The 26,746-nt window shown below is 38.3% G+C and overlaps 1 protein-coding gene across 3 annotated transcripts in view; it reads left to right on the top strand.

The window, feature by feature from the left end:
* The window catches only part of UNC5C (unc-5 netrin receptor C), a 406,146-nt gene that overhangs the window by 138,851 nt on the left and 240,549 nt on the right, over nucleotides 1-26,746 (top strand). The window contains exon 1 of one of the 3 annotated variants that reach the window (XM_060115249.1): nucleotides 4,168-4,250. The exons of the other annotated variants lie outside the window; for them this stretch is intronic. Coding sequence (XP_059971232.1) covers nucleotides 4,217-4,250 — 34 coding nt within the window. The 5' untranslated portion in view covers nucleotides 4,168-4,216. Of the gene's footprint in view, nucleotides 1-4,167; nucleotides 4,251-26,746 lie in introns of those variants that run through there. 3 annotated transcript variants of the gene reach the window in all.

Below are 26,746 nucleotides of genomic sequence, written 5' to 3'. Positions count from 1 at the left end.
GACTCTCTCCTTAATTTCGGAATTTTTACCAACCATATGAGTGATTCAATAAGTTAATTTCATGTGCTATTTAAGGTGATACTTCGATCTGATTGTAAAAAAAAAAATCCATATTTGTCTTTGTGCCTCCACTATTTAATAAGATCCAGAGAAGTTTTACAGTGTCTTTGGGCCTCAGTGCAAATTAAGAAGCAGCTTTTCTCTGAAGGTGAGGACTCATCCTTCTCATTTTCAGGCTGTGTCTCTTGTTCTAAAAGAAAAACCAGAGAACCATTCTGCACCTAATTGAACACTATACATTTGCAGGGTTTGCCGTGGGGAGCTGTGTAGTCTAATAATGCAGGAATGAGAAATGTATGATCTTCTGATTCCTTGGCTGTTGCACAGACTTACAAATAGATTATGAGGAAAGGTTTTCAACTCTTTGGAAGCAACCTGTTTTTACATGCAGAAATTATTATTGTGATAAGAACAAAAATGAGGTATATGACAGAGCTGCAAAACAACTTCTCCAATCTGTGTAGCTTTAAAACCTTCATTCCCACCACTGGGAGAGTGAATTCAGTTGATTATTCTTTATTGCATTGTCTTCAATAAAGTACGAAGGTAATAAGACCCTCCACACAAATGTGGTATCATCAGAATAATTAGATGTTAGATCCCAATGAATGATGAGGCAGATGAATGGCAATTCTGGAAAGCAGTGTAACCTGTGGGAAAGTGTTGGAGGCCAGGCTCCACCACGGGTGGCCTTGAGAAGGCAGGGCTGAGGAGGTAGGCAAGGAAATATGGGTCAGGGCTGTCTCTAGCCGGCATCTCTAGAGAGCACAAGAAAAAGCCCACTTGGCTTCCATTAGTGATGTTATGAGAGATGCTGGAAGCAGAGGAGGGGCCATACCAAAAATTGAACAGGATATGCCTCAGGTATACTAAAGTAGTAGCTCCGAAAAAGTCAATGAAGTGTAAGACCAGGAGGCTGGAGTATGGCAAGGGCATTGGGATTTGAGTTTGGGGAATTGAGTTTGGTGAAGAGGGAAGGTGGGTTTATCAGAGGTTCACATGGGATTCTCCATTCTTTGTTTACCAAGATTTGTTGTACCTTCAAAAAAAAATTGCCCTGTTCACTTTTGTTCAATTCCCATAAGTGAAAGAAGTCAGGGAGAATCCTGGCTTTGTAGATGGAAAGCAAGAGCTGATGCCGGGGAAAATTCTGAAGCTGAAGACTTTACCTCTTCTCCTCTGCTCCGTGTGCAGTTTAGCCTCACTCTTGCTGCCCTTTCTCTGATCTCCTGTCTTATGTTCTCAGTTCTCTGTGGTGACTGTGGGAACCTAAAACTACTCAAGGTCAGGAGTTGGTGACTTTCTTTGCTAATTCTCACACGAGTATTTACACTTTCATACTCTTCCAGGAAAAAGGCAATAAATCATTTACGGAGTAAATCATGAATGATAGATTTTCAGGCATCAGTATAACTTTGGGGGGAGACATTTGACTTTTCACTGCTCATTTTATACCAAATACAGTGAATTTCAACTCAATATACTTTTTTTTTTTTTTTTTTTGCGGTACACGGGCCTCTCACTGTTGTGGCCTCTCCCGTTGCGGAGCACAGGCTCCGGGTGCGCAGGCTCAGCGGCCATGGCTCACGGGCCCAGCCGCTCCACGGCATGTGGGATCCTCCCGGGCCGGGGCACGAACCCGTGTCCCCTGCATCGGAGGCGGACTCTTAACCACTGTGCCACCAGGGAAACCCAATCAACTCAATATACTCTTAATATATTCATTTATCCAACAAACATTATCAAGTGTCTACTAATATATATCAGGCACAACTTTTGGTACTTGAAAAACAGCTATAAGATAAAGGTTGGTTCCTTCAGGGAGCTCACAGTCCAGAAAAGGGGGAAAAGGCTACCATAAAATTATAATAAAGTGTGAGAAAAGAAAAGCAGATCCAGTGGGTACCCCCAGTGGGACAGTTGCACCACATGGAATGTGTTCAGAGAAGGCTTCATGGAAAAGGTAATATCCGAGCTGAATTTTGTGTAGTGATGTGAACCCAAGGAACAGAATTGAGGAGGGGGCGTCTTGAGAAGGGGGAGACGTATGTATGAACATAAAAAGACTTCAAGAGCGTATCACATTGCAAGTCATTTGGCCTGAGTCAAACATGAGATAAGGATAAGGACACAGGCAGGAGGGGACCTGCTGGGGGAAAATAATGACTCGTTTAGGATCCATGATTGCCCCTGCTGAAAGCCATCAGAAAAGCTCCAACTTAATAACCAGCTGTATTCTCCTAGACATCACTTAGTCAACTATGAGGATTTAAAACTTATGAATAGAGAGAAAAGACAGAGATCCAATTTAATTGCAGCTTTTTCATTTGCCTAATTTCCCCTTCAGTGTAATACAAGCTCATATTGTGTGATGTGAATTATTTAAAATATATGTGCTTTTCCTCTCGTGTGCAGATTTATGGGTAGGTGTGAGGGAGCCTGATGTTAAAGACATGCGTACATTCATTTTTGAAAATCGGGAAACTAGAGAGTTACTGTTTCTTGCAGGAACTTCTAACAGAAACCAAAAAGTAATATAATGTGCCAGAAAGGTCAAGGGAATGTATAAAAGCAAATTGCAAGGAAGAGAAACCTGGCCACCCAAAGGAAGATAACTTTCTCTTTAAAATCCTGCCCCCTGTGCCCCTAAGCAGGTAGGCTGAGTGACTGACACAGGACGCTTTATGGACGTCCAAGTTTCTTTTGCCCCCTAGACCAGAAACATAAATCTTATTTCTCTAATAGGGACATGTAAGGCAGAAAGTTATGATAGTATCCTCAATATCTTAAAGTTAGATGTGTCAAGACATTGGAAGACATCCATCTTCCTTGTTCTGGCCATTCTCTGGTTTGTCCTGAGGGGCTGTGACATGTGTTTTCCTTGAAATTTTCAATAAAAGATAAGAAAATAATTTCTTTTGGATCATCAGCTTTCCAACTTAACTCCTGCGAGGTTGACTTGTAGAGACAATTAAACTAAGCATTTGCTCAGTTTACGTGGACATTGTTATTGCAGCATTTGTCCCTTTCCTGACAAATTGCATTATTCCTTTGCCCTCTGAACCATTAGAAGGTCCAGAGGGGATCAGGTGGTGATGAGGAGGGGCCGATCTCACATTTGTCAACCCTGAGGCAGAGCCAGGCTGAACTCCCTTTGATTCTTTCCAGTGGTGAAGGGGGCAGGGGCTGAGTTTGGGGGGAACACACATTTGAATGCTGTCATTTGCCTTTGAGCAGAAGGCCATCATCTCTTTAGTGTTCAGAGTGAATGCGATGCCCCAGATTTGTTCAATAATTGCCCTGATTTCTGCCTGAGGCTTGACTTTCTTCTAGCTAAATGTTGTGTCCCCTAACCCTCTCCCCCATTACTAACAAAGTGCCTCTTTCATTTGCTCTGGGCGGTAGCTGCATCCTCTGCCTGTGCTTCAACTCTGAGGCTGATTCAACATCACAGACTTCCCTTTGTGAGCATCCTGCCTCTCTTCCCTCTTCTCTCCCCTCCTCCAGGAATTGAAAAAATAATAGGGGATTTTAGTTAATGCTGAAACATCTGTTGAATTCTAAAGGAGTCGAGTTTGTAATGAATGCACAGAAGTAGGAGAGGACAGGTAGCCCCTTGAATGGAATCTGTTGGTCTTCTCTTTTTTATTAAAAAGCTGTGACCTAGTGTGGGATGCCATGTATTTGGAGTGGTACCAGGGACAATATAACCCAGTGGGTTAGGACAGTTTTTAGGAACATGCAGAGGTTGTTAAGAGGTGCATTAGTACCTCTTCCTGGTGTGGTCCAGGGTATGGTGTCTAACTCCTCTGAGAATCAGTTTGTCATCTGTAAAGTAGAGGTAGTAATACCCATCTTACAGACCAGGAAGCAAATACAATACATATGTAAGGTACTAACACGATGTGCTAAGCGCCCCAAAACTATCAGCAGTCACCATTTTCATTGGCACAGTTGTTTTACTACTTACGCTGTGATCATCAGCTCTCTAAGAGGATAGAGCCTGGAGCCAGCTGGGAGAATGGGTGTGGCAACATTCCTTCCATATGAAGTCTGCAGAGCTTGGTGAAGCCCATCCTTTGCCCCAGGCCAATCCTGGGTGCACACAACACTGACTCTGCCCTCATGGATCACACCCTTTTGTGGCAGGTGAGAGATGGATCCAAGTGGACTCCAGAACAAGTCAGAAGGTAAAAGGAATGCTTGTGAGTGTGGTGAATGCTGTGAAGAGAAAAAGGGGCTAAGCTAGAGAACAGTGCATGGAGTGGGTGCTTACTTTAGTTTGGCTGGTCAAGGTGGGCCTCTCTGAGAGCATGGTGTAAAGTTCCCCAACTTTATTCATATAGCATCCCTTTCAACATCCAAAACTGTGACCACCTCCATAGAATTAGTGGTACTTTCAATTTTCATTGATTTGAGAATACACAGAGATAAAAGGCTATTGTGAATTGAGTAAAAACTTTTGCACAAATGTATATTTTATTCATCAGAGCAACATCAATGTATACTTGAAAAGTAAAAGTACCCATGTGTGCAGGATATGTTATTGGTTCTTCTGAAGGTAATGCCAGGATTGCACTTGGACCTGAGGATTTGAACACTAAAATTAGTCTCAGTTTCTTGGCTTGTTTGAGGACAGTATGTTGGAAATCACTGACAGTGTGAAAAAAGATTTGGGTGGAGAAGATAGGAGACCTGAGCCCTATTTTCTGCTTTTTTGAAAACTAAACAAAGAGCAAAGAAGCCAGTTAACTTTTTTGAGTCTGTTTCCTCATTATTGGAATGAGGATAATAACATCTGTCATTTAACCTCCTAATGATTGTGTGAGGTTGAACTAATCTGACAGATAGGAAAGTTCTTACAAAGAATTTCAAATTATATGAAGATATTAGCAGTGGCTTGAAATAAGAAATTCTATAATCTAGAATGCAGTTCAAACGTTAAAAAAGCTAATTTGTCAAACTACCTACGTTACCTGCCTCTTCTTGGATTAGGGTCCCAAGAAACTATACTGGCATCAGCTGCTTTAGCCTGTGTCCGTTTCTCTAATGATGTGAATGTGGGTCAGATCATGGGCTCAAAAGAGTAGATGGATTATTATCTTCAACTCTCCAATCTTTGGGGAGGTTATACTATGTAGGCTACTTAAATGCTGCAGAAGAAGTGGCATATTTGAAGTAGCTAGGAATGTCTCTTTCTTTCTACATATATATAGGTGGATAGAGGTTTATAGAAATTAACAATTTATTTAGCAATAAATGTATTTAACAATACATTTAACAAGGCAGAGACATTTATTTTAATTTACATATTAATAAATGTGTAATATATTTTTATAGTAATAGTGAAAGGTAACATTTTCAGAAGTCAAATTATTCCTTACCTTTCCCTTTCAAACCTCTGAGCCAACCACTTTTGACACTTTTAATTGTTTCTTCTGGTTTTTACATATTTATTCCTAAATAAACTGTTGGTTCTATTATTTCTTAGCATTTTTAGCCATCCGTGATTGACTTTCAACTATTGCAAACTGCAATTCAGCTCTATTATAGCTCCCTTTTCCACCCCACATGCTCCCCTCACTTATCTCCCCCATCTAGTTATAAAACACTTTTTGGTTAAATTAGTATTGCTTACAGCCTCATGATTGTGTATATATCATCATATTAATTTATTTATTTTCTTGTCCAACTTTTTGTTTTTATTGAAATAATAATTGCCTCTCTCTCCACCTCTCTCTGTATTTCTCTCTCTCTCTCTCTGTCTCCCTGTCTTTGTTTGTTACCCCCTCACTTTAGATTTCTAAGTACTAACATTAATGTATCCCCAAAGCCTTCCACCAAATTCTAAAATTCCTCCCAGCAAGGCCAGATGCATCGTGTAATCTGTCTATTGTCTCTTGGAAACAACTGTTTTGGAGCCCGCTGTCCTCTGTCCCGGCTCCAGTGTTCTTGGTGCCCCTCCAGGCTTGCTACACAGCTGTCTACCTAAGATTCCCTTGCCTGTTGCCCCAGAAATACCCTCTGCTTTTACTGGACATTCTGCCTCTTGAAATACCTCACTTCTTCTTGTCTGGTTTACTCTCTAGTGTTGGTGAAATACACCCTTTAGCATCTTCCTAAGAGTAAATGTGTAAAAGATAAAGATGAGGGGCTTCCCTGGTGGCGCAGTGGTTGAGAGTCCGCCTGCTGATGCAGGGGACACGGGTTCGTGCCCATGTCCGGGAAGATTCCACATGCCGCGGAGCGCCTGGGCCCGTGAGCCATGGCCACTGAGCCTGTGCGTCCGGAGCCTGTGCTCCGCAGCAGGAGAGGCCACAACAGTGAGAGGCCCGCGTACCACAAAAAAAAAAAAAAAAAAAAAAAAAAAAAGATGAGAAAGATTAAATTTCAGTGTCCTTGGTATATATGAAAACATCTTTATTCTCTTCAGATAGTCAGTTGGTACTGAGCTGTATATAGATTTCTGGATAAGAAGTTTATTATCTAAAACCTTACCTTTTAATAGTTCATCATCTTATTTCCATATTACTTTTTTTTTTTCTTACAACCAACACCTACTATGGCCTATTCTCCCATTCTCTTTTTTTCTAGTGTGCTTGTAGCTTTTCATTAGAATTAGGAGTTTCAGGAGTGAGGTGCAACCATCCACTTATAATCAGTAAGTCGTTCCTCCTTCATGAAACCCCTAAAATATGCCCATTTAACATCATATTTGTTGAATTTCCCATCAATAACCATTGAATTATTTTAATTTTAAAAGCAAATGTTTGAAATTTTGAATGGACATATTTTTCAAATAATTAAATTGCTGAAAATATAGTTGGGCGTGAACCAGCTTTTGAAAAATATAAAAATTATTTTTAGTTAACAATTTTAACCACTAAGAGTTAAATGTCACTTTCATTCTCCAGGAGTATATCACTATATTTCTCATTGTTTGAATTGCTTTATAAATTATACTCAGAAATTTAAACTTGGAAATAAGGAATGAATATACTTTGTTAATGAAGTAGAGTGGCTTAAAGGACTAAGAGTAAAAGAAGTCAAGGTTGTGACCTATTTTTTGTTACATAACCTATTTTTTTGCCACATTCTGATAAATTTGGACTACGAATCAAGTCTGCCCTAGTTACATCACATATAAGCCATGCCTAAGTCACAGTTGTCAGGTTTCATTTTAGAGAACTGAGATCAGGCCTGGCCCTAATGGAATCAAACAGTAACTTTTCAGAGGATTTCAAGGTCTTTGAAAAGCCTTCCACAGTACCTGCAGATTATGGCATTGTCTCCAAGAAGCTCATGCTATATATTGCAGCCTATTAACTGGAGGGCAGGCAACTTCTCACCCAACTTAACATTGATATAGATGATGTATTCCTACAGGTGGGCAGAACATTGGAAAGCAGTGAAATGGGAAATAGAACTAGTAAATGATTGATGTGGGAGTAGAGTCAGAAATCAAGACATTGGGAAGTCAAGTAATCTTGGAATCATACCTTGATCTAACATGTAAGTAGAGTTGTTTCTGTTTCTCAGAACTCATTAAGACAAGAGTTTCTCTTTTTTGCTCCTTGGCTGACATCTCCTAACATTTGCTAATTTCTGGTTTTAACCAAAAGAGTCTGCCATAGGCCCCAGGCTTATGGCAAACAAAAGTATTTTCCTAAATGACGAAGCATTGTTTCGTGTTCATTTTACATATTATGGTAACCTTCTGTTGATGGCAGTTGATACTGTTTCCATTTAATATGATGATATACAGAATCCTCTTGTAATAAATATGCTGAAGTAAAAACATGAATTGATTTCAATAAAAAAAATCACAAATAATAGTTTAAGACGAGCAAATATATCAGAAACTGTGAACATGGAGCTAAGGTTTAGAATGCAGGACGAGAGGATGGGAGGCCTGGACTTCGGTTCTGTCCATAGCAAATGTATGGCATGGGCAGGCCATCTCACTTCTCCAGCTAAAATGAGGCGTCAGACCAGATTTCTTTTTTTTTTTTTTTTTTGCTGTACGCGGGCCTCTCACTGTTGTGGCCTCTTCCGTTGCGGAGCACAGGCTCCGGACGCGCAGGCTCAGCGGCCATGGCTCACGGGCCCAGCCGCTCTGCAGCATGTGGGATCTTCCCAAACCGGGGCATGAACCCGTGTCCCCTGCATCGGCAGGCGGACTCTCAACCACTGCGCCACCAGGGAGGCCCAGATTTCTTATTTTTAAACCCCTCATATTTCTTAAATTTTGTGATTTAAAATATTTTTTTCTGACACTTAATATACGTATAGGTTGTTTTTAGTTTGATGCATCTGGGGAGGAGTGAAAAATTATGAAGAAGCTGGTGATAACCATCAACAGCATTGCACTAAGGAACAGAGGAATTATAGAAGAACAAACTGACTTCGTTTCATAGAACTTTAGAGCTGGTAGCACCCTTAGCGAACATAAAGACTAACTTCCCCGGTCAATACTCATTTAATAAATGGGAAAACTAAAGTATCTCAGAAAACTTACGAAGCTTGTTATCATACAGCTTAGCAGTTAGAGGCAAAAAAAACTCCTTGGATCCTTGACTTTGGCCTAGAACCTTGGGCCCACTTTGATCCTCTCCATACGATATTGTTATGGCCTTGTGATACGATTTTCTCAAACTTGTTGAACTTAGTGTGGATCATGCCAGGATGCTAAATTTTTTTACACCCAACACAATCAGAAGTGAAACAAGGCTCAGCCAAGTAGGCACTTGAAGAATCATGTGATTTGCTTCATCAGTACCAGCAGCTAATAAAAATAACTCAAGACTACTAATTTTTATCTAACATACCTTTGGGTAGTTTTGTTCAAAAATGTTCCATTTCCCTTCAGTGGTTAGATATAAATGAAATATGAGCAGGTATAATCAGACCTCCTTCCAGGAGAACATAGAAAGATTATCAGACATTGTAAATTACTTCAGAATTGTAAACAGTTGCATTATTAATTTGTTTTCATAGTTGACATATTGACAAAATGATATTGTTTTTGTAGTAACATAAAATAAGTTACTTTTAAGGAAAAATAGAGAAGGGGAATGTTTATGTGCTTTTTTATTTTTTCCTGCCAGTCTGTTAGAGTCTATTGACTCTTCATCAATTTAATTATTGTGTTATATATGTCTAATGTACTTGCCACACAGGAGGCTAAGTAGTTTCCTTCCCCCAAGGTAGCTTTCTATTGCTAGAAAGCGATCCATCTGTGAGCCACACTGGCTACTTTGGAAATATGCCCCTATTGATTACAAGAAAGAACTTTAAAAGATGACTCAAGAAACACTACTGAGGACGCATACCAGTGTTTCCTTCTTTAATTATGACCTAAAGGAAATCCTTGAAACAAGTAATTGTAAAAGATCCACAGAGCAGTGCAGTGACACAGACACTGAGGAGAATGGAAAGAGATGGACTTCGGCCAGAAGAAAAGAACTTGTGAAATAGCGATTGATCTGCAGCTGACAATGAGTATGGAAATATATATATTTATTTTATTTCAGCAATGAAAGTATTATATTTAAAATGTTTACAGTGACTCCTGAGGGGGAGCAAGGCATTGAAAGTTAGTAGAAATAAAACAAAAATATTAAGAAATATTTATTGAGCACTGTTGACTTCCTGAGTAGAAGCTTTCAGTGGCTTCCCACTGTCTGTCAAATTAAACACCTTCTCTTCAGCTCCACACTGAGCGTCTTCCCAAGTGTGAGTCCCAGCCACACTGACATGTTCAAGAACATGCTCTCAGTTGCTCTACCAACACATTTTTTCTCAGGCTGTTTCCTTAAATGTTCTCTTCCCAGCTGACTCCCTGCCTCTTACTTTTGAAATGTCATTAATACTGACAGGCTTATTTAAAGACCTTACTCTGAGAAGCCTTACCTGATTCTCCCAACCAGATGCAATCTATTGCTCCTTTTTTATTTTTAATGCCTACTGCATTTACTCTTGCATTCCACTTATTAAATATTGGTGCCCTTGTCTAATTCTTTCTCTCTGCCTCTAAGATTGTGAAGTTCTTGACCTCCTGAGCATAGAAGTAATTTATACTCCTGAAGTTGAAAAGACATCTTAAATACCTTACAATGTATTTTAAAGAATTGCTATTTTATACATGAAAAAGTAAATAACTCAGAGTTTAGATCACTCTTAGGAGCACAGAAGAAATGTCCCAAGGAGACTTTAGATTATTTAATAACATTAGAAAAAAAGGAGCAATCTATTTAGACTAAGGGACTCTAGAGAAATTGCTGCCAAGGAATCAAGATTTCAAATAGGTTTTGAAAGCACTAGCCTGAACTAAAGTGGAGAGGAGGAAAGTATAGGGTACAACCATGAAATAGATAGTAAATACTTGTTATAGTATATTCATATAGTGATAGAGGGTTTTTATAGTTTGTAAATTATTTTTGTGTATATATTATCTTTGTCCTCAATACCACCCTGTTAACACTGAGGTACTATAACCCTTTAAGGCTATCTGAGATTATCTGTTTATTCCTCTCCCCTATTGGTCTTACATCATCAGAAACAGGGAGAAGCATTTGTGTGCATTTTTATTCCTTCAAGGCTAAGCAGTTCTTCAAGAAATAAACAAATGGAGAAAGATTATGCCTATTATACAAAATAAGTCCCTGAGAGAAGTGTGCTTGATCACAGAGCCTAGATTTAAACATAGGTCTTCTTTGTCCATGCCCAGAGCTCTTTCTTCCACATCAAGGTCTCTGTGTGCCAGGACAGCAGGCCCAGGCAGAAGAGAGAAACATGGAAATGCATAGCTGATGGATGCTACACAGGGGGTAGGAGTCATTTAAAAATTATATCCAGCAGAGTGAAACATACATAATATCTTTAAGTTGCATAATAGCATTGATCAGAAAGCATTCTGAAAAAAATTACCAGGAGGTTGAGGTGGAATTAAGTGAAGATATTACATTAATAGTATTACATTTCACCAAATGAATAAAACTACAAATGATACATTTTTAGAAACAGCTTTTAAGGAAAAACTAGATAATTATTACCTGAAGTTACATAAAGACAGGAGAAGAGCTATTTCTCAAATCTCTCTATTAATAACTGCTGTCCATATCTTCAAAAACCAACTAGGACACCACTTTCAAGATGCTATCCTTGATGTGCTCCATCATTCTCTGATATCTCTCAGACTTTCAGTTAAAAATCAGTACTTCCTGAATATCAAACACTCATCTGGAGAATACACAAGTGGAAAAAAAAATCGTTCCTGGCCTCATATGAGAAGGACTCATATCAGACAGTTCTGCATGCTGAGGTCTAATTAGCCTCACCTCTCTCAGGCCCTTGACCACTTGTTCTGCCCCAAATACCAGCAGGGGCTCCACCCCAGCCTCTTATGGATGAGGACTAGAATAAAAATATCATGAAGAGGCACTAAATATATATGATTGAGTTCTTTGTATTACTCTCTAGTCTGTTTTATATTATTGAATTATGTGTTTTCTCCAGCAGCTTCAATACTCCCCCCCAAAAGAGTGCACTCTAACTTATGCATCCTGTAGTGCACTCAATTATTAACAAGTTAAAGCCCCCCAATCAGAAAATATATTGAGAAGAAAAATACCTCTAAGATTATATCTTAAGGGAAAAAAATATTTCTTTTAGTGAGAAAATCCTCTCTTAAAAAATAAAAAAGGAAAATGCCCTACCATCCAAAACTCAGTTGATAAAGTCAGAATAAAAAAGAACACATTTGATGGTTGTTTGGCTATGGAGGTGATGAAATTTAGCAGTTATATTAGTTTCCTGCTACAGAAAAAAATACCACAAAAGTAGCAGCTTAAAATAGCACCCATCTTCTATCTCACACTGTCTGCAGGTAAGGAGTCTAGGCATGGCTACCTCGGTTCCCTGCTCAGTGTCTACCAAGCTATAGCACAGTTGTCAGCCAGAAGGGAGTTTTTATCAGAGGCTCCATGGGGTGGGAGAAAGGTCCACTTCTCAGCTCCCATAGGTTGTTGGAATAATTCCTTTCCTTATGGCTATTGGACTGAGGGCCATATTTCTTTGCTGACTGTTGGTGAGGTCTGCTCTCAGCTCCTACCACCTGCCCACAGCACTTTGCCACCTGCCTCTCTCAGACCATGGCAGCCTACTTCTTCAAAACCAACACAGGGAGTCTCTACCTGCTAAGACAGAATCTTTTATAATGTAACCTAATCATAAGAGAGGCATTCCATCACCTTTGCTATATTCTGCTGGTCAGAAACAAGTCACAGGTTTCTCCTGCACTCAAGGAAAGGGGATTATACAAGGATGTAAGTCACTGGAATTAGTTTAGGATATGTTCACTACAAGAGTTTTGTCCACTAGAGTGTGTGTGTGTGTGTATGTGTGTATTTCAAAAATTGGTTACCTTTTTCTATAGCAATTTTAGGAACCAAATCCAATGATTGAGAAGTTAACCATTATTTCAAGAAATATATGCAGACAGCAGAAGCAAGAAGAATTGCAGTTCTGCAGCCTGTGGAAGGAAAACCACATTCACAGAAAGATAGACAAAATGAAAAGGCAGAGTACTTTGTACCAGATGAAGGAACAAGATAAAATCCCAGAAAAACAACTAAATGAAGTGGAGATAGGCAAACTTCCAGAAAAAGAATTCAGAATAATGATACTGAAGATGATCCAGGACCTTGGGAAAAGAATGGAGGCAAGGATCGAGAAGATGCAAGAAATGTTTAACAAAGACCTAGAAGAATTAAAGAACAAACAAACAGGGATGAACAATACAGTAACTGAAATGAAAAATACACTAGAAGGAATCAATAGCAGAATAACTGAGGCAGAAGAACGGATAAGTGACCTGGAAGACAGAATTGTGGAATTCACTGCCATGGAACAGAATAAAGAAAAAAGAATGAAGAGAAATGAAGACAGCCTAAGAGATCTCTGGGACAACATTAAACACACCAACATTCGCATTATAGGGGTCCCAGAAGGAGAAGAGAGAGAGAAAGAGATTGAAGAGATTATAGTTGAAAACTTCCCTAACATGGGAAAGGAAATAGCCACCCAAGTCCAGGAAGTGCAGAGAGTCCCAGGCAGGATAAACCCAAGGAGAAAAACGCTGAGACACATAGTAATCAAATTGACAAAAATTAAAGACAAAGAAAAATTATTGAAAGCAACAAGGGAAAAATGACAAATAACATACAAGGGAACTACCAAGGTTAACAGCTGATTTCTCAGCAGAAACTCTACAAGCCAGAAGGGAGTGGCATGATATATTTAAAGTGATGAAAGGGAAGAACCTACAACCAAGATTACTCTACCTGGCAAGGATCTCATTCAGATTCAGCGGAGAAATCAAAAGTTTTACAGACAAGCAAAAGCTAAGAGAATTCAGTACCACCAAACCAGCTCTACACGAATGCTAAAGGAACTTCTCTAAGTGGGAAACACAAGAGAAGAAAAGGACCTACGAAAACAAACCCATTACAATTTAAAAAATGGTCATAGTAACATATATATCAATAATTACCTGAACCGTGAATGGATTAAAAGCTCCAACCAAAAGACACAGGCTCGCTAAATGGATATAAAAACAAGACCCATATATATGCTGTCTACAGGAGACCCACTTCAAACCTACGGAGACATACAGACTGAAAGTGAGGGGATGGAAAAAGATATTCAATGCCAATGAAAATCAAAAGAAAGCTAGAGTAGCAATACTCATATCAGATAAAATAGACTTTAAAATAAAGAATGTTACAAGAGACAAGGAAGGGCACTACATAATGATCAAGAGATCAATCCAAGAAGAAGATATAACAATTATAAATATATATGCACCCAACATAGGAACACCTCAATACATAAGGCAACTGCTAACAACTATAAAAGAGGAAATAGACAGTAACACGTTAATAGTGGGAGACTTTAACACTTCACTTACACCAATGGACAGATCATCCAAACAAAATTAATAAGGAAACACAAGCTTTAAATGACACAATATACCAGATAGATTTAATTGATATTTATAGGACATTCCATTCAAAAACAGCAGATTACACTTTCTTCTCAAGTGCACACTGAACATTCTCCAGGATAGATCACATCTTGTATCACAAATCAAGCCTTGGTAAATTTAAGAAAATTGAAATCATATCAAGCATCTTTGCTGACTACAATGCTATGAGATTAGAAATCAATTACAAGGGGGAAAAAACGTATACAAACACATGGAGGCTAAACAGTATGTTACTAAATAACCAAGATATCACTGAAGAAATCAAAGAGGAAATAAAAAAATACGTAGAGTCAAATTACAATGAAAATACAATGATCCAAAACCTATGGGATGCAGCAAAAGCAGTTCTAGGAGGGAAGTTTATAGCAATACAAGCGTAGCTCAAGAAACAAGAAAAATCTCAAGGAAAAACTGTAACCTTACACCTAAAGGAACTAGAGAAGGAAGAACAAAGAAAACCCAAAGTTAGTAGAAGGAAAGAAATCATAAATATCAGAGCAGAAATAAGTGAAATAAAAACAAAGATAACAATAGCAAAGATCAATAAAACTAAAAGCTGGTTCCTTGAGAAGATGAACAAAATAGATAAAGCTTTAGCCAGACTCATCAAGAAAAAGAGGGAGAAAACTCAAATCAATAGAATTAGAAATGAAAAAGGATAAGTTACAATGGACACTGCAGAAATACAAAGCATCATAAGAGACTACTACAAGTAACTCTATACAATAAAATGGACAACCTGGAAGAAATGGACAAACTCTTAGAAAGGTATAACCTTCCAAGACTGAACCAGGAAGAAATAGAAAATATGAACAGACCAATCACAAGTAATGAAATTGAAAGTGTGATTAAAAATCTTCCAACAGGGGCCTCCCTGGTGGCGCAGTGGTTAAGAGTCCGCCTGCCGATGCAGGGGATACGGGTTCGTGCCCCGGTCTGGGAGGATCCCATATGCCGCGGAGCGGCTGGGCCCGTGAGCCATGGCCGCTGGGCCTGCGCATCCGGAGCCTGTGCTCCGCAACGGGAGAGGCCACAACAGTGAGAGGCCCGCATACCGCAAAAAGAAAAAAAAAAAAAAAAAAAATCTTCCAACAAACAAAAGTTCAGGACCAAATGGCTTCACAGATGAATTGTATCAAACATTTAGAGAAGACCTAACACCCATCCTTCTCAAACTCTTCAAAACATTGCAGAGGAAGGAACACTCCCAAACTCATTCTATGAGGCCACCATCACCCTGATACCAAAACAAGACAAAGATGTCACGAAGAAAGAAAACTATAGGCCAGTATCACTGATGAACATAGATGCAAATATCCTCAACAAAATACTAGCAAACAGAATCCAACAGGACATTAAAAGGATCATACACCATGATCAAGTGGAATATATCCCAGGGATGCAGGGATTCTTCAATATACACAAATCAATCAATGTGATACACCATATTAACATATTGAAGGAGAAAAACCATATGATCATCTCAATAGATGCAGCAAAAGCTTTTTAACAAAATTCAACACCCATTTATGATAAAAACTCTCCAGAAAGTGGGCATAGAGGGAACCTACATCAACATAATAAAGGCCATATATGACAAACCCACAGCAAACATCGTTCTCAATTTTGAAAAACTGAAAGCATTTCCTCGAAGATCAGGAACAAGACAAGGATGTCCACTCTCTCCTCTATTATTCAACATGGTTTTGGAAGTTTTAGCCACAGCAATCAGACAAGAAAAAGAAATAAAAGGAATACAAATTGGAAAAGAAGAAGTAAAGCTGTCACTGTTTGCAAATGACATGATACTATACATAGAGAATCCTAAAGATGCCACCAGAAAACTACTAAAGCTAATCAATGAATTTGGTAAAGTTACAGGATACAGAATTAATGCACAGAAATCTCTTGCATTCCTATACACTAATGATGAAAAATCTGAAAGAGAAATTATGGAAACAATCCCATTCACTGTTGCAACAAAAAGAATAAAATACCTAGGAATAAACCTACCTAAGGAAGTAAAAGACTGTACTCAGAAAACTGTAAGACACTGTTGAAAGAAATCAAAGATGACACAAACAGATGGAGAGATATACCATGTTCTTGGATTGGAAGAATGAATATTGTGAAAATGACTATACTACCCAAAGCAATCTACAGATTCAGTGCAATCCCTATCAAATTACCTGTGTCATTTTTACAGAACTAGAAAAAAAGTCTTAAAATTTGTATGCAGACATAAAAGACCCTGAATCACCAAAGCAGTCTTGAGAGAAAAAAACGGAGCTGGAGGAATCAGACGCCCTGACTTCAGACTATACTACAAAGCTACAGTAATCAAGACAATATGGTACTGGCACAAAAACAGAAATACAGATCAATGGAACAGGATAGAAAGCCCAGAGGTAAACCCACACACCTATGGTCAACTAATCTATGACAAAGGAACCAAGGATATACAATGGAAAAAAGACAGTCTCTTCAATAAGTGGTGCTGGGAAAACTGGACAGCTACATGTAAAAGAATGAAATTAGAACACTCCCCAACACCATACACAAAAATAAACTCAAAATGGATTAGAGACCTAAATGTAAGACCAGACACTATAAAACTCTTAGAGGAAAACATAGGAAGAACACTCTATGACATAAATCACAGCAAGACTTTTTTTGATCCACCTCCTAGAGTAATGGAAATAAAAACAAAAATAAAACAATGGACCTAATGAAACTTAAAAGCTTTTGCAAAGCAAAGGAAGCTAGAAACAAGATGAAAAGACAACCCTCAGAATGGGAGAAAATATTCGCAAACAAATCAACAGACAAAGAATTACTCTCCAAAATATATAAACAGCTCATGCAGCTCAATATTAAAAAAACAAACAAACAGTCAAAAAATGGGCAGAAGACCTAAATAGACATTTCTCCAAAGAAGACATACGGATTGCCAAGAGGCACATGAAAAGCTGAACAGCATCACTAATTATTAGAAAAATGCAAATCAAAACTAAAATGAGGTATCATCTCACAGCAGTTAGAATGGGCATCATCAGGAAATCTACAAACAACAAATGCTGGAGAGGGTGTGGAGAAAAGGGAACCCTCTTGCACTGTTGGTGGGAATGTAAATTGATATAGCCACTATGGAGAACAGTATGGAGGTTCCTTACAAAACTAAAAATAGAATTACCATACAACCCAGCAATCCCACTACTGGACATATACCCAGAGAAAACCATAATTCAAAAAGACACGTGCACCCCAATATTCATTGCAGCACTGTTTATAATAGCCAGATCATGGAAGCAACCTAAATGCGCATCGACAGATGAATGTATTAAGAAGAATGTATATATATATACAATGGAATATTACTCAGCCATAAAAAGGAACGAATTTGGGTCATTTGTAGATACGTGGATGGATCTAGAGACTGTCTTACAGAGTGAACTAAGTCAGAAAAAGAAAAACAAATATCGTATATTAACGCATATATGTGGAACCTAGAAAAATGGTACAGATGAACCAGTTTGCAGGGCAGAAATACAGACATAGATGTAGAGAACAAAAGTATGGACACCAAGGGGCGAAAACCGTGGGGGGGAGGTGGTGGTGATGCGATGAATTGGGAGATTTTGATTGACATATATACACTAATATGTATAAAATATGTAACTAATAAGAACGTGCTGAAATAAACAAAATAAAATTTAAAAAAAAAGAAATATATAAGTGAATATATGCAAGCACTGTGCTAGGTTAGGGTAAACAATAAAGACAGTCCCTACAGTTGAGGAGCATATACTCTAATGGGGAAGACTAATATTAAAGACAAACAAAAAATCCTACTCACATATATAATTATAGTTCCTAGTAAGTGCTGAGAAGGAAAATAGCAAGGTTCTCAGAAGAAGATTAATGAAGGAAACCCACTTGGGTGTTATGAGAGAATAAAAAGCAAAAAGTACTCTGGATTTGGTGATCATGGCATGCTTCCTTAAAGAAATGTCATCTGACCCCCTAAAGAATGCCTAGAAGTTATTCAAGAGGAAGGAAAGGGAACTAAGTTGGAAGAACAGTTGTGCAAAGGCCTTGAGGCAGAAAAGACTAAGCCCGTCTGAGAGACTGAAAAAGATCAGTGTAACTAGAGGAGACGCACTGTGGATATAGATGAAGATAGGGAGGTAAAAAGGGGCTGCGGTCCTTGATGAGGATTTTACATTTATCCTGAGTGCAGTTGGAATCCACTGAAGGGGTTTTCAGCGGGCAAGTGACATGATTCAATTTGAAAACACTAATGGGGAAAAAAAATATTTTGCATGTTTTTTTTATCCTCAATAACTTAATGATTCTTGCCTGTTGTATGCAATACAATGTCTTTTTGTGAAGTTGTTGACAAGGTTTCCCCGGTAGCCTCTAGGGAAGGCCCTACTTAAAGTAATTGCTACTTAATCATGTCTCATTTAACATTTTTAGAATACTTTTTTGGCATGATAATTTCTGTGTCTTGGGTTTTTTCTTATTTTCTTCTGATTGCATTTTTATTTTAGGGGCATAGCATTGCAGGTGAAATACTTCTATTCATATTTGTTATCCTAATTATGTTGAAGATGTTAGAAACAGCTGTGATATAGATAGCATGTTTAAAGTAAATTGACCTTATTTACTAAGATTTCAGTGGAGAAACACAGAACCTAAGTTCTATATTTTTCCAGTATTATTCAGGGAATTCATGGAGTAAAATAATGTTTTTAGTTTCCTCTTAAGTAATTAACAGTATTTTTCCTGTGATTTTTACCTAATTAATTCCAGAGCTGCATTTATATCTGAAAGCCTTCTGCAGCAACCTCATTCCCACATAGAATTCACCGTTGGCAGAAAAAGGACATGCTGCTGAAGTTTTTTTTGCTACCAATTAAATAGCAAAAACCATCCCACTGAGAAAGCACAGACTAAACTTTATCTCATTAAGACAAAGTCCAGATGCCTTGTTTACTTGCGTCTGAAAATCAATGCCCTATTGTCTTCTAGAAATACATAATTTGCAACAGAAACAAGAAATAGGAGGTATGTATTCATTGCTTTGTCTAAACTAGTAATTAAAATGCAAGTTTTTATTTTCAGATGGACCGTTTTAGCAAATCAACAATGGTTTAGAATGATATAAACACTCAGTGGGGAGAATCCTCTGCTATGGTAGAACTTCACTTACTACCTTGTGCCTAGGCTGACACTCAAATAACTGTTGAATGAATGAGTAATGAGTGGTTGAATGAAATTAGACTTCTGACTTGCAGCTATTATTCTCACTAATTTGGTAGACAGTTTACAGAATCTGGCAGCCGAAATTGGGCAGGACTGGTATCACAATTGGGGGTGATCTTGGTTGCAACTTTGGTAAAATGCAGAACAGATTCAGTTACTCAGCAGTACAGAATACCTTTCATTAAAATTCTGGAGAGATAATTTCTTTTGATTACCCAAGTCATTTTGATGTCCCAAGTAAACGGTTTTGATTATAACCATGGAACCCTTTATTTCAATTTGCATATGGTTAGAAATATAAATTTTCTTCCTGCCCTTTGGGAGCAAGGATGTATATTATCCACTGTAGCATCTTACATAGGAAGCAAAAAGAGCTACATTTGGCTAGTCCTTCTTGGGAAATTGTGTCCCAAGGGTGCAATAAAGATGCCAATTTTATGAACAGACTGTAGAACTAGACACACTGAATTATGAAGATGGAGCAAAATGCAGACAATTAATAATACTACTGCTCTAAAATATAGATGAGAGTTTCCAAGAAGTGTTTTTGATTGTTGTCTCAATGTTGTGTGATCAGATGATCTCTGCTCTCTGCCTTGCACAGCTAATTTAAATGTGCTTTATTCCCTGAAGTCCATGTCTAAAAATTTGAAGGACAGTAGAAACACATACATTGTTTCTTCAGTAGATGGACATTTGTCCAAAGAACTGAATTTTAAGGAATTTACTGGGCACATTGTATACATTCATGTCCTAGGCATCGGATGATATAGATAAACAAAAGCCATCAAAAGAGCTACTTAAGTTTCTACTTGTAGTGTATCCTGTACAGTGTACTTTTTTCTATTTTGGCAGACTATATTTGGTGTTTATTTGAAAACTAATTGTTAGTGTAATGTCTAATGAAAAACCAGGAGGGATATAAAGATATCAGTTTCTTTGTCGAGACCATAATTACGTAAATCCTTTAGATGCCTAAGTGTTTTCTTACTAACTTTTCTTTAATGTTACTGTTTAAAAATCATTAATGGAATGAGATTAACAGAAAAACAAATGTGAGTTCTCATGTCCATGGTTGTTTAGTTGAAAATAATACTGATTGGCAAAGATATAAATACATCAATTTATTAACCTCGGAATTTGGTAGACATTCTTACTTTTTGTAAAGCACTTGGGTTTCTCAGAATCATAAGTGAAATTTATTTTATATTCATTGGGAAAATTCTTTCTTCCCACTTGTCAAACCCCTACTTTTTCCTTCTGTGCTCTGCTCTTCCCCAGGGCACCCAGACAGCACAGGTAGATTTCTCACCTTTCCTCTTCTTCCCCTCGCTTCTCTGGCACCCAGCCTCCTGGCTTCCCTTTCTGAATGCACTGAACCCATGGGCTCTGCCATAAATCCTAGCACACAGGACATAGGAGGTGAATGTCAGGGTCTTTAAGCTCTTTGGGCCTCAACTCCCTTATCTGTAAAACAGGCATAATTATAGTACTTACCTCACCAAGTATCTATGAAGATTAGATGAGCTAAATATAAACTAAATTAGTTAAATGTAACATGTGAAGCACTTAAACAAAGCTTGGCACATAGTTTTATCATCATCATCATTACCCTTCTACAAACATAAATGCCCATTAAAAGTAGAGGTGTTATATATATGGAATCTAAAAAAGAAAAAATGGTTCTGATGAACCTAGGGGCAGGACAGGAATAAATACGCAGACGTAGAGAATGGATTTGAGGACCCAGGATGGAGGTGGGGGGTGTGTGGAGGGGGAAGGGTGAGCTGGGACGAAGTGAGAGAGTGGCATGGACATATATACACTACCAAATGTAAACTAGATAGCTAGTGGGAAGCAGCCGCATAGCACAGGGAGATCAGCTCAGTGCTTTGTGTCCACCTAGAGGGGTGGGATAGGGAGGGTGGGAGGGAGACGCAAGAGGGAGGAGATATGGGGATATATGTATATGTATAGCTGATTCACTTTGTTATAAAGCAGAAACTAAGAAAACATTGTAAAGCAATTATACTCCAATAAAGATGTAAAAAAAAAAAAAGTAGAGGTGTTCCACTAGGATGGCTATAATGAAAAATAAAAAGTGTTGGTGAAGTTGTAGAGAAATTGGAATGCTTGTACATTGTTGGCAGGAATGTAAAATGGTTCAGCCATTGTGGAAAACGGTTGAGCTGCTCCTCAAAAAGTTAAACATAGAATATTCATATCACCCAGAAATTCCACTCCTAGGGATATACCCCAAAGAATTGAAAACATGTATTCAAACAAATACATGTACATGCATGTTCATAGCATCACTATTGACAACAGCCAAAAGGTGGAAACAGCCCAAAGGTCCATCAGTGGATAAACAAATTGTGGTCTATACATACAATGGGATACTATTCAGCCATAAAAAGGGATGAAGACGTGATTCACAACATGGATGAACCTCAAAACATTATGCTGAGTGAAAGAAGCCAGACATAAAAGGTCATATATGACTCCATTTATATGAAATATCCAGAATAGGTAAATCCACAGGGATAGAAAGCAGAATCGTGGTTGCTAGGGTCGAGGGATGAGGAGAAAAGGGGAGGAACTGCTTAATGAGTACAGGGTTTCCTTCTGGGGTGATAAAAATGTTTTGGAACTAGATAAAGGTAGTGGTTGTACAACATTATGAATGTACTAAAATACTACTGAATTGTTCACTTTAAAATGATTAATTTTATGTGATGTGAATTTCACTTTAAAAAATTGGGGAAAAAAGGATGAAAAAAAGAAGTCAAGAGTGGACCAAAATACTGTACAAAATGTTATAATTTCCAAAAAAAAAAAAAAAGTAGAGGTGTTTCCCTCTTTGAGAAAAGTGAATACAGGTCATCTCTCTTTTTTTCCTCATCTCACAGATTTAGCAAATATTCCAGGGACCCTTGGAATCACGTATCTGACAGTTGTACTTTATAAGTGAGAAAAAGGAGCTCCAGAGAGCTGGAATATCTTTACAAGATCACATAGCTAGTTAATGAGCACCAGATCCTGAATCCAAGTGTTCTGATATCTATAGGGTCAGCACATGTTTTCTACTCATCAGAATCTCTTCCTTTCTTTGTAGCTTCCCAGCGTCCTAAAGGCACAAACCCTCAGGGTCATATCCTGTGAGTTTATCTCAGGCTGAAACTCCTTGCCCTATTTATCAGTTACCTGTTTATAATAGTCTGCAGGTTATTTCCTAGGTCTCTTACCATAAAAGTACCATATTTTTCTGATTCAGAAAAATAAAGAAATTGCTTTGGGATGAAGTCAGAGAAACTATGCTGCTCTGAAAGCTGCCCACATCCTCATGCCAGGTCAGTGAGACACAGAAACAGGGCCAGCTTCTTGAGTGTGCCACTGGAAGGGTTGTGGCCCTTAAAAGGGTCCCAAGATTAGTTTAATGCTCGCCGTTGCTATCTTGAAATTTGTAGTATTTTTCAAGTAAGGAATACCACATTTTCATGATCTCTTGGGCTACAAATTATTTGCCCAGTCCTCTGATGAAGTAGCAGATCTTTGTGGTAAATCCCTTGGTACTCAGGAAACTTTAGATCTGCTCTGCATGGAAGGAACTAAGATGCAAAACTCAGGACTATTAAACCCCTCAATTAGTACTATAGATAAGAAATGTATTTTCGTTAAAGCAGCATGCTGCATTTTATTTCAAAAGAGGATTCTTTAGCTTTGATATGGCAGCTAAGGAGGAAGAAACCTGCTCTGTGACAGCTGTACCCTTTGACAGGTCATGAAGGAAACTAAGACTTAGAACTCTATAGATTTAACCTGGACTAATTCCTCTCGAACTCTATTTAAAGGGACTTTGGGGCTTCCCCGGCAGCGCAGTGGTTGAGAGTCTGCCTGCCGATGCAGGGGACACGGGTTCGTGCCCCGGTCCGGGAAGATCCCACATGCCGCGGAGCGGCTGGGCCCGTGAGCCATGGCCGCTGAGCCTGTGCGTCCGGAGCCTGTGCTCCACGACGGGAGAGGCCACAGCAGTGAGAGGCCCGCGTACCGCAAAAAAAAAAAAAAAAAAAAAAAAGGGACTTTGTTCCAATTTTTTAAAATAATGAATATAGTTTTACATATAAGAATAAAGTTAATAGTGCTTTATTAGAACCTATGCAGAAGAAAAATTGCTTTACTGTGATGATCAGCATTTAACCATACAACTGAATTAGCGACTCTATTTGAAAAGTAAGGCAGTAACTAAAGAAAAATCACAGAAGTACATTGCTGAAAGGCAAATAACTTTGGATCCAGTTAGCAGTCAGTTAGCTTTTCAATGTAGACCACTCACAGAGCTCAAACTAATAGTCTACAGTACAAGGGGCCACTTTTACACTGATGTAAAGAGAGACTTGGCCAAATGACCTGCCCACCGTGGAGGGCTCCTCCAAACCATTTAGCTCCTGGGCAGAGAGGAGGGCTGAAGAAGCAAACTGGTGGGAAATGGGGGGCTCACTGTGAATCTTTGCCCTTTGAATTAATTCTAGTTGACTTACTTGAGCAATGATTGAGGAATTTTTGATTCAGTTTGCCCTGATCTATCCCCTGGTGAGCCTGGACTTGTTATTTTTTAATGAAACCATTTTCACTGCCTGTTGTTTTAGGTGTCAGCAATAGAAGAGAGTAAGGTTATTTTTTTGGTTCTTACTCCATTTTTTCATCAGTTTTTCTAGTGCTGTTTGTGCTGTCGAATTGCTTTGAACCAGCTTCTTTCTGCAGAGCATATTTTCTAGAAAACAGCTGGATAATACTAACAAAGGATAAAAATAATCCCAAATAAGGACAGATGAGAAAAATTTATATAGTAAATACCTTTTTGGAATTATGACTGTATATTTTTGTCATCACTTCTGATTTATGTAGAGAAATCTGTTGGGAGGTACTTGTCCCAGTACTGAACTTTTCCAGCTCAACTCATAGCCTATCTCTGGAAATCAATGGGAAAATATTACATTATATTTTTTGCTGTTAAGGTTTATTTACTCCAGTTTTCATCCTTTGGCAGTCAGAGTAAGTAAAGGTCAAACCTTGTTTTACCAACAGGAATTTTCCAATTAGAAACGTTTTATTCATAGTACAGCAGGGACTGACTGCACAGTTAGCTCCTCCTGGTTTGTGAGATTTCATTACTGCCTTTCAAAAATTGCGTTAGTAGGATTGAAGGTGCCTTCACAAATTATTTATAAAGCTTCAGGAGTTGACAGAAGTCTCAGTTAGATGGTTAGAAAGCAGCTGGGTACAGAAGTCAAGCTTAGCTAACTCTTAAAATAAAACAAATGGAGTAGCAATACTGCAGAGAATAGTGGATTTATTTCACTGTATCAGTATGAGCTTCGGTCCATCAAAGCACCACTAAGGGCAAAGCATTAACAGTACTTGGTACAGGTTTGCAGATAAGATGTCCTTAGCCACTCAGCCATACATCTTCATTTATTTTTCTATTTCTTAATAAAACTATCAGATAATAGGTTTTCAAAAGTGAGTGCCATTATCATGTTTAATCTTATTTACATTCAAAACTGTCCCCCAGGGTTGATGCCTACAGAAGAGACATATATAGTAAGCTGTCTTTAAAAAAGAAGATCATATAGGAATTGCTTTTTGAATCCTATTTTTTAAAGCATCTATAATTTATGGAATAGCTCATTATAATAGAACATCAGAAAAATGACCATTTTAGGTTTTTAATTTCAAGTGAATAAGTAATCATGGGAAGAAAATATCAGCATGCTAAATGTTCTCCACATAAACATGGTAAAATGACACTCATGTCCATATTTCAGGGAGGTGGACAGTTAGACCACAGAAATAATATTCTCATTCAACATTTAGAAGCGGGCTTCCCTGGTGGCGCAGTGGCTGAGAGTCCGCCTGCCTATGCAGGGGACATGGGTTCATGCCCCGGTCCAGGAAGATCCCACATGCCGCGGAGCAGCTAGGCCCGTGAGCCATGGCCGCTGAGCCTGCGCGTCCGGAGCCTGTGCTCCGCAACGGGAGAGGCCACAACAGTGAGAGGACCGCGTACCGCAAAGAAAAATATATATATATATTTAGAAGCAACAAAAAATTAAATATTTGGAAATGTTAATGGTGCCTAGTGAAACTTCCCAATCAAGTCTAGAATGTCAGTTGGAGTTACTGTAATTTAGAAAATACTCCAGGAGAACCCCAAGATATAAGAAGTGTCCTATGGGGTTATCACTTCAGCCCACATAGTTGCTATAAGCATTTTAAAGGAAGAATCTTTTGCTTCCTTTTTTTTTTTTTTAAGAGAATTAGGTGTCTCTCTTTTATTTGTTTACTTATTTATTTATTTGGTTATGCTGGGTCTCTCACTTGCAGCAAGCAGGCTCCTTAGTTGTGGCATGCGAACTCTTAGTTGCAGCATACATGTGAGATCTAGTTCCCTGAGCAGGGATCGAACCTGAGCCCCCTGCATTGGGAGTGTGGATTCTTAACCACTGTGCCACCAGGGAAGTCCCTGCTTCCTTTCTTGGTATTCCCCCCTTGATTCCTCCAACAGTGTTCTACAGCCAGGGAGGAGGATCAGGTCACAAAAGTTCCATCTTGGAAAATTCAAATTACTTACATTCACTCAACATTTTGTTTTATCCTTTGACCTTCTTAAAATAGTAACTCCTAATATATTGGTGTGGGGGAGTTAACATTGCAGTCAACAGGCATGACTGTTAGATTCCTTCTGAACCATCTAGTTCCTCCATCTGTCCTACTCCCACCTTGCATTTCATCATGAAGTGACACATAATAGAAGAGCAGTATAATAAATCTAAGCCTGTGACTATTACTATGTTTCCCCAAGGGTGGAGATCCCTTCTGTTTCTTTTCTCTTTTGTTTCCAGGTTAAAGGGTGCATTTGTGAACATGTAATACCATGAATGTTGAGCTGAAGGAATTTCCCCAGGGAATGTGAGATGTATATATCTTATTTATAGTCTCCTGGGAGATTTTTACTTTTAGATAGTCACAATTAAATCAATATGGCCTCAGTCCTTCCGAACAAGTAATGTACATTTAGCTGAATTGGTTTATAAAACATCTGATAAATTGAAATTTTCTTATTTTCTGTCTTGTGACACTTTTAACCACTTTTCAGTGATAAGATTTTTATGGTAAAATAGTTTATTGGAAAAGTGTTTAGATAATTCAAACTCTTTTAAAAACAGCTTTGCCAATTGTTTAAATTTTACCAAAATTTGTACCAGTTTTAGACTAATTAATGACTAATCATTTACTGGAATGCTTTGTCCCTGCCTAAAAATGGTATCAGTTATATAATTATTTTCTACTGACTCACAGAAAATGTTAGAA

The sequence above is a fragment of the Mesoplodon densirostris genome, chromosome 1 (genome assembly GCF_025265405.1).
Source record: "Mesoplodon densirostris isolate mMesDen1 chromosome 1, mMesDen1 primary haplotype, whole genome shotgun sequence".
NCBI lineage: Eukaryota > Metazoa > Chordata > Mammalia > Artiodactyla > Ziphiidae > Mesoplodon > Mesoplodon densirostris.
Note: the sequence above shows the minus strand (reverse complement) of the source record. Positions and strands in the feature narration are given on the sequence as shown.